Source organism: Orcinus orca, chromosome 4 (assembly GCF_937001465.1).
Source record: "Orcinus orca chromosome 4, mOrcOrc1.1, whole genome shotgun sequence".
Classification (NCBI taxonomy): Eukaryota; Metazoa; Chordata; class Mammalia; order Artiodactyla; family Delphinidae; genus Orcinus; species Orcinus orca.
The window spans coordinates 34,989,790-35,004,921 of NC_064562.1; the positions used below are offsets into that span (position 1 = coordinate 34,989,790).

Below are 15,132 nucleotides of genomic sequence, written 5' to 3' on the forward strand. Positions count from 1 at the left end.
TTTTGCTTTCCAGCCATTGAGATGTTGGAGAAGAGAAATAGCACCAGAATCTGCTACCACAGCATTTGACGTGAAGAGAAATAAGAAGGTGGTGTCTTTGATACCAGCATGTGGGGATGGAGGTGGCACATTTGGAAAGGATTATTTCAGGCTTCCACTCTGTAACTCAAACCTATGAATGCTAAAGCCACTATAAATAACTCACCATTTGTAGGATCAATTGAAAATGCCTTAGAAGAAGAAAGGATCCTGTAAGAAATGTTCTCGTTGCTTTCCACATCTGTGGCCACCACGGTCAGCACTGCGTGCCCCACAGGCACCGATTCGGAAATGGTGACCTGAGGGGAAAAGAGGGAGATGGGCACTGTGCTTAAAGGTTGTAGCTATTTTTATGAGCAGGGTCAGAACCTGAGGCCCTTTTATTCATTTTGCTTATAGAAAAGATAGAGAACCTGACTTTTTTAGGCAGATTAATTTATAGAGTGAACATATTAAGAAGATTGTATTAGCAGTTCCAGAATTCAGAAAAACAAAACCTTTTAAAATTTTTCATTCAGTTTTGATTTTTATTATGAAAAATTTTCCTTCTAAAAATTATTTCTGTGTGGTAGAGGACAGCTAATGCATTTACTAATGTATTATTATACTGTACATTTTATAATTATGAGCATTGTATTATTTAACAAGCCTTCACAGAAGATCATTACTTAGGTTAGTTTCTCTCCTGTGTTTACAGGTAAACCTTGCATTTGTTAGTTTCTCTCCTGTGTTTACAGGTAAACCTTGCATTTGTTACATTCAAGAGTCCTGGAGCCCATATCCAAGTACTTAGATGAATGTTATCATTGTCCTTACTTCTATAAACATATACTATGCTCTAAAATCTACAGTTTACACTGTAGAGTTTTGTTCATGATTTGTTTCTGCAAAATGTTAATCAATATATTCAAAAATACATGCCTAGGAAAGAAAAGGTTTTCTCAAATTAACTGTAGATAATCCAAACTACCTTATTGTCTTATTTGTGGCTTTGCAAATATTAGGCAAGTCCCAATTATTATGAACAACTGGATCCCAATCCCTAAAAACTAGAAAAATGGTGACATACTTTCATATGATGATTTGTGATACATATCTAAGAAATTGAATTGAATGTGATATTCAATTCCATATGTACTTCTATCCTCCATAATATTAAATATAAAACTCTCAGCAACAACTTAGGCAGTAAAAGCAGTGAATACTGAATGTTGGTCTAAATTAGTGTCAACATTATTCCCTATTCTTTCAAGTTTCAACATCTCTTAAGTTCTCTACCTGGTAAGAATCTTGAGAAAATACTGGTGGGTTATCATTGACGTCCCGCACATGGACAATGAGTGTCCCTTCCGTGTGGTGCACCAAATCTGAAATTTGGATATGCAGCTCATATTCAGTAGCTTCTTCAAAGTCCAGTGTTTTCACTAGCACCACTACCCCAGTGTTCCGATCAATAGCGAACTTAGTTCCAGGATTACTCTCTTTGACGAAACTGAAGATGAAAGCTGGATTCAAATCCACATCATGAACTGATATCTGAGTCACAATTACACCAGGCAAAGAATCTGAAATAGTCATGACCACTGTCAGTCTCCATTAAAAGTCATCCTTTGAAATATTTTTCTTTAACAGTTCAATCCAAGCATTTTGATTTTAAGTCCAACATGATTTGCTATTTATTGGCATGATTTCTCATACAAGGCTCGTTATGAACTGAACAAAAACTCTGAAGAATTTATGAGCCCAATAAAAGTGAAAATTTACCAGTGAGTATGGAATTGAGGAAGTAGGGTATATTCAATTTTTATATTATGCTTTTCATCATATGTTTATAACACAATTCCAGCACCAAGAAACATTCTAAGCCACTTATTTGTACTATATAGTTTCTATATCAAAACCATATATTAATGGGGATGTGGGTGGGAAGAAGGTTATTACTCAAAACATTAATACAAAACATAAATTTATGAAAAGTAGGCAAGATTTAAATGAAAATATTTGGATGCTAAAGTTAGAAATAGATACTTAGTTCCTTATATTCATTTTTATAAAATTATTTCTTTTAAGTGGCACACACTGCTTCCTTCTCTTAAAATCTGACTCTCAAAATTATAAAGACTATAGAAAGTGTACATCATACTAGTGATGAAAACAGATATCTAATATTATTCACCAAAAAAAATCACAAATAGATGACATGGTAAATGTCTCACATGTCATATATGTTCTCTAGCCTAAACTGTCAAGACAGGGACTTTGTTTTGGAGCTGACAGGTATGGTGCAGGTGGAAAGAAGATGCCAAGGCATTCAGAATAGTTCCACTGTGTAGGAGACTCATAATTTTCATGTTTCAAATTTGAACATTCTTGACATACACCAACCACACTTGACCCCTTTCGGTATGTTTTGATTTATACAGCTTGTTCTTGTGATATATTTATCCTGGGCACATTGCTGCATTTTGATTCCAGTGCATGTACTCTTACTTTCAGTAAAAGCTGGGAAAAATATATCCAACTGGTGAGAGGCGAAACTAGACAATTTTTTATTGGCAGAGTATTTTAGATTTTTAAAAATATTTGTAGGTATCCTTATATATAAAAATTTCTGGAATATAGCCCTCTGCAAGCAGTAATGTTTATAATTTGTTTGGAAAGTGAACATAACAAAATGTTAAGCACATTTTAGGAAGAAGTTGGATATTAAGAGTGAAAGGAGAGAGGATAGTGAAGGGCCACTATTTGCAACTTCAACTATAAAAAGTTGGGTTGGGTTTTACCAGTACAGCCATTGACCACAAACAACTTTGAGATCACAGACTATGGAGTCTTCATATAACCCAGAGACCCAAACAATTAAGGCTAATCAGAATATAACGTAAAACTTTGTATTTTCAACCTCTACCATTAATGTGGTAAAATTTTTCTGCAAATGTTGAAGTTTAGTTTACACTAGAGGAAAATGATAACTCTGTGCGAGGAACATCCAACTCCCTTCACTTATTACTTGTCATTAGTGTACTGCAAATAAAACTGAGCAGAACCTTATGGGGCTTTCCTGGGACAGATTCCCCACCATGTCCTCCCCCTTTCTTTTGTCTGTAGAAAAATTTTAGTCAAAGAATAGGTTTAGGGAATTCCCTGGTGGTCCAGTGGTTAGGACTCCATGCTTTCACTGCTGAGGGCCTGGGTTCAATTCCTGGTAGGGAAATTAAGATCCCACAAGCCTCGTGGCATGACCAAAAAATGAAAAAAATAAACGAATAAATTTAATCAGAGAAGTGAGGAAATACAGAAACAAAAGAAAAGTAGTCAAACAGGACAAAATCATAATAGTTTAGTCATTAAGCATGGTCAAGGACCTTTAGCTCCTCCTCAAGGGCTATAGATAATATTCTGGGCCATATTCTTTGAGCTGTTTTGTAGTTACTGAAACCTCTACTAGATCAAGAAGTTAACTATATGATGGCCAGGCTGTAGCCATGACATAAGCTGCCACAATTCTGAGAATCAGCCTTAAAGAAATGGGAACAAACCGACCCTGGAACTGAAGATTAACTGGGCTTAAAGCAATCAAGATGATGCTGATCAGACCACCACATGACAAATTTCAACTTGATCCTCAGAGCTGATTGTGCTCTTCTGCTCATAGCCACCTCCCTCTGGCTATACACCCATGAAACTCCCCTTTAGAAGCTCTTGTCCCCTGATCAGCAGTGGGGAATTGGCCTTTGGACACAAGTATGTTTTCCCCTCCCAATTACTGGCTTCCTGAAAAAAATCAGCCTTTCCTTTCTACCAACACTTGCCTCTTGAGTTTGGCTTTCGAGTGGTGAACAGCCAGACCTGCGTTCAGCAACACAAAGACTAATAGAGTTATTAGTCTAAGAACAACACTGCCTCTCAGGGGAGCTTTATGGTGAGCAACGCAGTCAACAAAAGATGCTCTTCATAGAGATTTCACTTTTAAGCAATGTCCATACACATAAAGAAGCTGTGTGGAATGGTGGTTTGACCTTGGGAAACCAGCCTCCTGCTGGTTTGAATGCAAATCCCAACTTTAACTTTTAACTTCTTTGACTTTTGATATTTAACTTCTGACCCTCCATTTTCTATTCTGTAAAATGAAGATAAAAACTATTTATGTTATGTGGTTGTTGAGGATTAGTACTTATATTTCACATAGCACCCAGCTGAAAAAATGGTAGATGGTATTATACAAGTTTGATATTTCAAATCACCACACTTACTTTCTGCAACTTCCACTGCTTCAGAGGGGAGAAAAGCCGGGGCATTGTCATTTGTATCAGTCACTTGTATCTTGATCACAGTTGTACCAGAAAGCCTGGGTATACCTTTATCTGTGGCTTGTACAATCAAGCTGGTTTGGAAAAGAATCAAGGAATGTTATCCATCATTCAGAGAATGAGAAAACAACATAAATATGAAATATCCAGTTGAAAATTTAAAAATGAGCTGAATAGCTACTTTTATGTCTCCCCTGACTTTTCTAAATGGCATCATTTAAAATTTATTTCATAAGAATGGTAGCCTGAAATGTATTTGTTTTTGACACATTTAGGGAATCAAATCCAAAGACTAGGGGTTGTGAAGTATTTAAAACAGATGAACTCTCTCTAGGAGACCGACTATAAAATTCAGTCCTTTCTACTAAGAACAACCTAAAAAGTACAAACACCAGCACCTGTTTTTTAGATAAGGAGATTGCCTCCAGCCTGGACACATGGCCTGGGTACTGCTACATATTTCCATGTTACTGCACTAACAAAAGATAGAGCCACTAAAAGATTGCTTTGTATTATTTTTTTTTCAGATCTAAATTGCAAATCAATCAAAATTGTAGAATTAAGAGAGGGAACTGCCATGAATAATACATGTGCAAAAGAGGCACTATTGACTAGGACTATAAAGTAGAGGTAAAAGTCCATGATTTGAAAGAATTTACACACAGTGATTCAATCTCTCTCAGATGATGGTACAACTCACTACTCCAGCAACCAACTTAGAAACCTGATTAGTGTCTTCAACTTCTCCCTTTCTGTCACCACCCTGACAACATCCAACTAGTTATGAGTCTTATAGATTTTACCATCTGAATATGACTTGGATCAGTGTCCCCATCCATTTCACTCCTACCTTCAGAGACTCAGATGGGCTGATCCACCATCTTGCTTTGCAGGAACTGAAAGGTTTCCCGGGGCATGGGACTTTCAGTTTTTTTAAAAACAGGACAGTCCTAGGCAAACTAGGACAAGTTGGTCATTGTAGCCTCATCCCCTCATCATCTTTACCTGGCATTCTGTGTATTCATTATACCTTTTCTCAACTGGAGTACTTGTTACTCATCAATCTGCCTACTGCAAGTCTCACCTGCTCCTCTTCATCCTCCACATTGCAACTCCTCAATTGTTCTATCAAAAATCCTGGTTTGAAAACCTGACTCCCCTATTTAAAACTTTTCCTTAGCTTTCCATGTCTACAAGAAGTAATACAGCCTTGTGCACATACACGACCTTCTATGACACAGCTTCTGCCTGGAATTCTGGTCCCTACACCATCTTTGTCTTTCAAAGCTCACATCTCTATAAGATTTCACTGACCGTTCATCTGATTTAGATGCCCCTTTCTCTACCCCATAACACCCTGTACATTCTTCCACCATAGCAATCATCACCTTTTCTTCTTAATGATTTGTCTGCCTCTCCTATAAGTTCCTTAAGGGTAGATGTCTTGCCTTATTTGATTTTCTTTAATATATTTTAAGCACTGGTTTCTCAAGATTTGCTCAAGATTATAAATGTATCAGATGACAGAGCCAGGATTCAAGCCCAGGTCTTGGTTGACTGGAAAGCTTGTGCTCTACTATATGATACTTTTCAATATGTCTCTCTTACTGTGTATATATCACACCCTAATGCATAATCATTAGCTTTTCACTCCCCTCTAAACACTATGAGTTCCAGGAGGGTAGCTGAGTAATAAACTAAGCTGTCAATTGGAAGATGATCTTCATTTCAGAAGTGGAATTAGTCTTAGCCAGTTGGTGATATTATCTTTTAAGAAACGGAGACTTGGAAGTTGACACACTTCTACTTTATTTTCCATTATTAGCTTACCTGATAAGTGTTCTTTATCTTCCAACCTTAAATGTTTAAAATGATGTAAAATAAGTATCAACTTTTTGTTGGTTTAAATTCCACTTAGTAGCAAATGATCACTACTTATCTATTGCTCATGAAGAACACAGGCTGCTTTCTACACTATTGAAGTTGGGACATCAGTAGAACAACTATTTAAATTTCACATTTCTAGAGCATAGGAATAATTCCATGTAGAAAGTTAATTTTGTTAGCATGAATGTAAGTCAGGTACACATGGAAAAATTTTACTAAAAATAATCAACTCATCATGTTCTCTGCCCCTGCTGCCTGCCCCTCCCCAATGTCACACTAAAGTCTCAGCCAAGACATCAAAGTATGGCTCTGTTGATTCTTCCACTGTAGCCTTAACCACTCTTATTTTCACAGTATTATAACTTCAGGGGTTCCATGTAATGCCTATGTCAGGTTAAAAAAGCAAGATTCTTTGATATAGAGAGAAATATGATTCTGTTTCAAAACAAAAGGACAAGTCAATGGTTTGAAGAACAAATGAAAAATTATGAAGGTAGATCCACTGAAATTCTACACATAACTTCTAAGGGACCTCAAGTTTTCTGTGATGGCTCCCTGGCAGGTTTTGTAAAACTCTTAGCTGGTCCAACTGGTTCCATGTTCCAGAGCTGCTGCCCTGATTAGTGTATCAGCAGAGACAATAAATGAAGCTGACCAGATAAAGACAGTCCCATTCTAGTTCAGAGCATAGTTCTCCTACTCTACCACTGATGGAAAGCTATTTCTTACTATGTTAAAGTTTAAATGAGACTTTGACCAGGCAGAATCTTTTCTGATTGCCTTAATATTTAAGATGGTGGTAGAGGACTTTTTCAAAACTCTCTCTCAACAATATATTAAAAGTATACCCAGAATTAAGTGTTCCTACTGAAATTCCAAGAGAAACAAAAATATCAGCCAAAATCATAACACCTTTGAAAGGAAGAGCTATGACTTCTGGTTATATCTACACACGTTTTATTTCCTCTTCCTCTAGACATTCTGCTGTAATGATGGCAAAAGAATTTAAAATAAGGTATATGTTGATAAGGCTAAAAAACAAAATGTGAGAAGATATTAGTGAGTGGAGTGGGGGAGAAATTTAAACTAATTTCTGGAAAATGCAAGCAGATTGAGAAGTGGTTACAGATAAGTGGGCCAGAGAAAACCATAGATTAAAATGCATTCTGCATTTGTAAAGAGATAAGGATGAGTGAGAAACAGATTTGCCCTCATATAACCAAGGAGAAGCTCAAAACATGGCAAAAGGCAGGGTGAGATATCGAGCTAAAAATAGCTTAAAGATTCTTTTAAACTCAAAATCCAGAACAATCAAGTCCCCTTGCCCATTGCTCTTCACTCCCAGGCAACACAATGTCTGATGTTCATACTAAGAGTAAGTAATATCGAGGGACTGTCTCTGAAGAAATGAAATCCCCTCCCAAAGGGAAAAAAACTCTCTCTATATACCATTATTTGTATGTCATCCTGCAAAGTAGTCAGGTTCTTCTCTGGTTCATCTGAAAGCCAAGTGTGCTGGTCAATGAGATCCACCCAGAGAATCTGACTTTGCTATTGCCTCACCTAGGACCAAGGATTGTTAGTTACTTACAGAAAGTCTCCCACATGAAAAAGAGAGTGGAAAATAGACAAAGGGAAGAAATAAACCCAAAGGATGCAGAGATCTTGACAGAGAAAAAGACAATGTTAAAACAATTCTAATTAATGTCCTTGGAGACAATAATAGAGATAATGCATAAAACAAGAACAAGATGCTATGGAAAAGCTCAAAGATTAAGGAAGAGCTTTTGGAAATAAGAAATGCAAAATATTCAAAAATTTTCAAACCAAAAAGTGAAAAAGAAAGTTTAGAAGGCTATAATTAAGAAAATCTCCAAGAAAAATAAAACAACAACAACAAAAAACCCACACACAACAAGAAATGGAAAGTAGGGAATAAAACATCACTGACAAAGGATCAATCCTGGCAGTCTAACTGTTGACTGAATAGGATCCAGGAAAAAGAGGCAGGGCAAAGTAAACAAATAAAACAAAACAATAAACAAAAGGGAGATAATTATCAGTGAAATAATACAAAAAATAGAAACATTTATCCTCATTAAAAGAGCACACCAAGTACTCAGCACAAGGAAAGACCCACAACAAAGTACATAATGACAAAATGTCCAAACATTGTAGATAAAGAAAATAACCTGAGAATTTCCACAGAGGATGGAAAAAACAAATCATATACCAAACACAGAATTAGAATGGCATCAGATTTCTCAATAGCAAAACTGAGTTTTAAAATATAACAGAAAAATGCCTTTAAAAATCTAAAAGAAATGTTCAACTTCTATATTATCCATTGCATAAATCACATGTGAGAGTAGAATAAAGGCATTTTCAGATGTGCAAGAACTCAGAGAATTTACTTCCTTGGCAACTTTTCCTACAAAACTACTGGAAGAAAAAAGTAAGAGAAAGACACGGGATCTGAAAATCATAGGATCAATGTTGGAGAACAGTAAAACAAAGTCACAAGTCATGGGGTCCAGCTTTGCAGCAGGCTTAGGGAGCCACACTGTCCAGCTAGATCAGGAGGGCAGAAAGCAGTAGGACCGAGGTCTCCAAGGAACAGAGGACTTCACAGAATATTTGATATGACAGGCATATCAGTGGAGAAAGATGAGTGGGCATGTCTGACAGAGCTAATGGAATATTTACAAGGAATTAAGTACATGGATATAGCACATCAGGTGAGCAAAACCCAAAGATAATCATTAATGCTGGGGATAAGGGGGAGGGTAAGGAAGGAAATATAATTATACAGTATGACCTGGCTCTGAAGTAAACACCTGTATACTCATTTTATGTAAACACTGATTATTGATTAAATGAATAGTGCTATGAATACAAAGACAGAATTGGATGTAAGAAGGTAAAAATATTAAGCCTGAGAGACCTTCAAGATGGTGGAGGAGTAAGACGTGGAGATCACCTTCCTCCCCACAAATACATCAGAAATACATCTACATGTGGAACAACTCCTACAGAACACCTACTGAATGCTGGCAGAAGACCTCAGACCTCCCAAAAGTCAAGAAACTCCCCACGTACGTGGAGAGGGCAAAAGAAAAAAGAAAAAACAGAGACAAAAGAATAAGGAGGGGACCTGCACCTCTGGGAGGGAGCTGTGAAGGAGGAAATGTTTCCACACACTAGGAAGCCCCTTCACTGGTGGAGATGGCGGGGTGGTGGTGGGGAAGCTTCGGAGCCACAGAGGAGAGCGCAGCAAAAGGGGTACGGAAGGCAAAGCAGAGAGATTCCCGCACAGAGGATGGGTGCCAACCAGCACTCACCAGCCTGAGAGGATTGTCTGCTCACCCGCTGGTGTGGGTGGGGGCTGGGAACTGAGGCTCAGGCTTCGGAGCTCAGATCCCATGGAGAGGACTGGGGTTGGCTGAATGAACACAGCCTGAATGGAGCTGGTGTGCCACAGTTCACAAGGAGGGAGTCCAGTAAAAAGTTTGGAAGTGCCTAAGAGTCAAGAGACCATTGTTTCAAGGTGTGCCAGGAGACAGGATTCCTACCCTGTCTGACCACAGAAGGCAGAGCACTGCTTAAATGAACTCCAGAGGCGGGCACAAGCCGTGGCTATCAGCACAGACACCAGAAACAGGCATGAAACGCTAAGGCTGCTGCTGCTGCAGCCAACCAAAAATCCTGTGTGCAAGCACAGGTTGCTATCCACACCTCCCCTCCTGGTAGCCTGTGCAGCCCACCAGTGCCAGGGTCCCGTAATCTAGGGACAATTTCCCTGGGAGAACACACAGCATGCCTCAGGCTGTTGCAAAATCATGCTGGCCTCTGCCACCCCAGGCTCACCCTGAATTCCATACCCCTCCCTCCTGCCAGCCTGAGTAGCCAGAGCCCGCTAATCAGTCTCTCCTTTAACCTCTTCCTGTCTGGGCTAAGAACAGATGCCAGAGGGCGACCTACATGCAGAGGCAGAGCCAAATCTAAAGCTGAACCCCAGTAGCTGTGAGAACAAGGAAGAGAAAGGGAAATCTCTCCCAGCAGCCTCAGGAGCAGCAGATTAAATCTCCACAATCAACTTGATATACCCTGCATCTGTGGAATACCTGAATACACAACGAATTGTCCCAAAATTGAAGTGGTGGACTTTGGGAGCAATTGTAGACTTGGGGTTTGCTATATGCAACTGACTAGTTTCTGATTTTTATGCTTATCTTATATAATTTTTAGCACTTGTTATCATTGGTGGATTTATTTATTGGTTTGGGTGCTCTCTTCTTTTTTATTAGTTTTTATTTTAATAACATATTCTTTTATTTTTTGTTTTAATAACTTTATTTCATTTTATTTTATTACTTTTTTCCCTCCCTCTTCTTCGAGCTGTGTGACTGACTGGGTCTTCATGCTCTGGCCAGGAGTCAGACCTGAGCCTTGGAGGTGGGAGAGCCGAGTTCAGGACATTGGGCCACCAAAGACCTCCCAGCCCCACGTAATATCAATTGACGAGAGGTCTCCTAGAGACCTTTGTCTCAACGCTAAGACTGGATCAGCAAGCTCCAGTGCTGGACACCCCATGCCAAACAACTAGTAAGACAGGAACACAGCCACACCCATTAGCAGAGAGGCTGCCTAAAATCATAATAAGGTCACAGACACCCCAAAACACACCACCAGCCATGGTCCTGCCCAACAGAAAGACAAGATCCAGACTCACCCACCAGAACATGGACACAAGTCACCTCCACCAGGAAGCCTACACAACTCACTGAACCAACCTTACCGACTGGGGGCAGACACCAAAAACAACGTGAACTATGAACCTGCAGCCTGCAAAAAGGAGACCACAAACACAGTAAGTTAAGCAAAATGAAAAGACAGAGAAATACACAGCAGATGCAGGAGCAAAGTCAAAACTCACCAGACCAAACAAATGAAGAAGAAATAGGCAGTCTACCTGAAAAAGAATTCCTAGAAATGAAAGTAAAGGTGATCCAAAATCTTGGAAATAGAATGGAGAAAATACAAGAAATGTTTAACACGGACATAGAACTAAAGAGCAAACAATAAATGAAATTTAAAATTCTCTAGAAGGAATCAATAGCAGAATAACTAAGGCAGAAGAATGGATAAGTGACCTGGAAGATAAAATAGTGGAAATAACTACCACAGAGCAGAATAAAGAAAAAAGAATAGAGGACACCCTCAGAGAACTCTGGGACAACTTAAACACACCAACATTTGAATTATAGGGGAGCCAGAAGAAGAAGAGAAAAAGAAAGGGACTGAGAAAATATTTGAAGAGATTATAGTTGAAAACTTCCCTAATATGAGAAAGGAAATAGTCAATCAAGTCCAGGAAGCACAGGGAATCCCATACAGGATAAATCCAAGGAGAAACATGCCAAGACACATATTAATCAAACTATCAAAAATTAAATACAAAGAAAAAAAATATTGAAAGCAGCAAGGGAAAAGCAACAAATAACATACAAGAGAATCCCCATAAGGTTAACTGCTGATCTTTCAACAGAAACTCTGGGAGCCAGAAGGGAGTGGCAGGACATATTTAAAGTGATGAACGGGAAAAATCTACAGCCAAGATTATTCTACCCAGAAAGGACTTCATTCAGATTCAATAGAGAAATTAAAACCTTTACAGACAAGCAAAAGTGAAGAGAAATCAGCACCACCAAACCATTTTAAAACAAATGCTAAAGGAACTTCTCCAGGCAGGAAACACAACAGAAGGAAAAGACCTACAATAACAAACCCCAAACAATTAAGAAAATGGTAATAGGAACATACATATCGATAATTACCTTAAATGTAAATGGATTAAATGCTCCAACCAGAAGACATAGACTGGCAGAATGGATACAAAACAAGACCCGTATATATGTTGTCTAAAAAAGACCCACTTCTGGGCTTCCCTGGTGACACAGTGGTTGAGAGTCTGCCTGCCAATGCAGGGGACACGGGTTTGAGCCCTGGTCTGGGAAGATCTCACATGCCGCAGAGCAACTAGGCCTGTGAGCCACAATTACTGAGCCTGCGGATCTGGAGCCTGTGCTCCGCAAAAAGAGAGGCCGCGATAGTAAGAGGCCTGCACACCACGATGAAGAGTGGCTCCCACTTGCCGCGACTAGAGAAAGCCCTCACACAGAAATGAAGACCCAACACAGCCATAAATAAATAAATAAATAAAATTAAAAGAGACCCATTTCTAACCTAGGGACACATACAGACTGAAAATGAGGGGATGGAAAAAGATATTCCATGTAATGGTAATGAAAAGAAAGCTGGAGTAGCAACTCTCATATCAGACAAAATAGACATTAAAATAAACCTATTACAGGAGGCAAAGAAAGACACTACATAATGATCAAGGGATCGATTCCAGAAGAAGATAAAACAATTGTAAATATATATGCACCCGACATAGGAGCACCTCAATACATAAGGCAAATGCGAACAGCCATAAAAGGGGAAATCGACAGTAACATGATTGTACGGGACTTTAGCACCCCACTTTCACCAATGGACAGGTCATTCAAAATGAAAATAAATAAGGAAACACAAGCTTTAAATGACACATTTAACAAGATGGACTTAATTGATATTTATAGGGCATTCCATCCAAAAACAACAGAATACACTTTCTTCTCAAGTGCTCATGGAACATACTCCAGGATAGCACGTATCTTGGGCCACAAATCAAGCCTGTGTAAATTTAAGAAAATTCAAATTGTATCAAGTATCTTTTCTGACCACAACACTATAAGACCAGATATCAATTACAGGAAAAAAAACTCAAAAAATACAAACACATGGAGGTTAAATGATACACTACTAAATAACCAAGAGATCAGTGAAGACATCAAAGAGGGAATCAAGAAACACCTAGAAGCAGGGTTTCTCTGGTGGCGCAGTGGTTGAGAGTCCGCCTGCCGATGCAGGGGACACGGGTTTGTGCCCCAGTCCGGGAAGATCCCACATGTCACGGGGCGGCTGGGCCCATGAGCCATGGCCGCTGAGCCTGCGCGTCTGGAGCCTGTGCTCCGCAGCGGGAGAGGCCACAACAGTGAGAGGCCCACATACTGCAAAAAAATAAAAAAATAAAAGAAACACCTAGAAGCAAATGACAATGAAAACACGATGACCCAAAACCTATGAGATACAGCAAAAGCAATCTAAGAGGGAAGTTTATAGCAATGTAATCCTACCTCAAGAAACAAGAAAAAACTCAAATAAGCAACCTAACTTTACACCTAAAGCAATTAGAGAAAGAAGAACAAAAAAACCCCAAAGTTAGCAGAAGGAAAGAAATCAGAAATATCAGATCAGAAATAAATGAAAAAGAAATGAAGGAAAAATAGCAAAGATCAATAAAAGTAAAAGCTGTTTCTTTGAGAAGATAAACAAAATGATAAACCATTAGCCAGACTCATCAAGAAAAAAAGGGACAAGAGTCAAATCAATAGAAGTAGAAATGAAAAGGAGAAGAAACTACTGACCCTGAAGAAATACAAAGGATCATGAGAGATTACTACAAGCAACTCTATGCCAATAAAATGGACAACCTGGAAGAAATGGACAAATTCTTAGAAAAGCACAGCCTTCTGAGACTGAACAAGGAAGAAATAGAAAATATAAAGAGACCAATCACAAGCACTGAAATTGAAACTGTGATTAAAAATCTTCCAGCAAACAAAAGTCCAGGACCAGATGGCTTGACAGGCAAATTCTACCAAACATTTAGAGAAGAGCTAACATCTATCCTTCTCAAACTCTTCCAAAATATAGCAGAGGGAGGAACACTCCCAAACTCATTCTACGAGGCCACCATCACCCTGATACCAAAACCAGACAAAGATGTCACAAAGAAAGATAACTACAGGCCAATACCACTGATGAACATAGATGCAAAAATCCTCAACAAAATACTAGCAAACAGAATCCAACAGCACATTAAAAGGATCACACACCATGATTAAGTGGGGTTTATCACAGATTCTTCAATACACACAAATCAACGTGATACACCATACTAACAAATTGAAAGATAAAACCCATATGATATATATATGGAATCAGGAAAAAAATGGTTCTGAAGAACCTCGGGGCAGGACAGGCATAATGACACAGACATAGAGAATGGACTTGAGGACACAGGGAAGGGGAAGGGGAAGCTGGGACGAAGTGGGAGAGTGACATGGACATATATACACTACCAAATGTAAAATAGATAGCTAGTGGGAAGCAGCTGCATAGCACAGGGTGATCAGCTCTGTGCTTTGTGACCACCTAGAGGCGTGGGATAGGGAGGATTGGAGGGAGACACAAGGGGGAGGAGATATGGGGATGTATGTATATGTATAGCTGATTCACTTTGTTATACAGCTGAAACTAGCACAACAATGTAAAGCAATTATACTCCAATAAAGATATTTTAAAAACAACCTATATGATAATCTCAATAGATACAGAAAAAGCTTTTGACATAATCCAACACCCACTTATGATAGACACTCTCCAGAAAGCGGGAACAGAGGGAACCTAATTCAATGTAATAAAGGCCATGTATGACAAACCCACAGCAAACATCATTCTCAATGGTATAAAACTGAAATCATTTCCTCTAAGATCAGGACAAAGACAAGATTGCCCACTCTCACCACTATTATTCAAAATAGGTTTGGAAGTTTTAGCCACAGCAATCAGAGAAGAAAAAGAAATAAATGGAATCCAAATCAGAAAAGAACAAGCAAAGCTGTCACTGATTGCACATACATGATACTATACATAGAGAATCCTAAAGATGCTACCAGAAAACTACTAGAGCTAATCAATGAATTTAGTAAAGTTGCAGGATACAAAA

At 38.7% G+C, this 15,132-nt stretch overlaps 1 protein-coding gene across 1 annotated transcript in view; it reads right to left on the minus strand.

Moving 5' to 3' along the window:
- Positions 1-15,132, minus strand: part of DCHS2 (dachsous cadherin-related 2) — a 149,990-nt gene that overhangs the window by 7,920 nt on the left and 126,938 nt on the right. Inside the window, exons 17-19 of the mRNA XM_049709419.1 lie at positions 4,293-4,423; positions 1,318-1,604; positions 206-338 (exon numbers count right to left, since the gene is read on the minus strand). Coding sequence (XP_049565376.1) covers positions 206-338; positions 1,318-1,604; positions 4,293-4,423 — 551 coding nt within the window. The remainder of the gene's footprint in view (positions 1-205; positions 339-1,317; positions 1,605-4,292; positions 4,424-15,132) is intronic.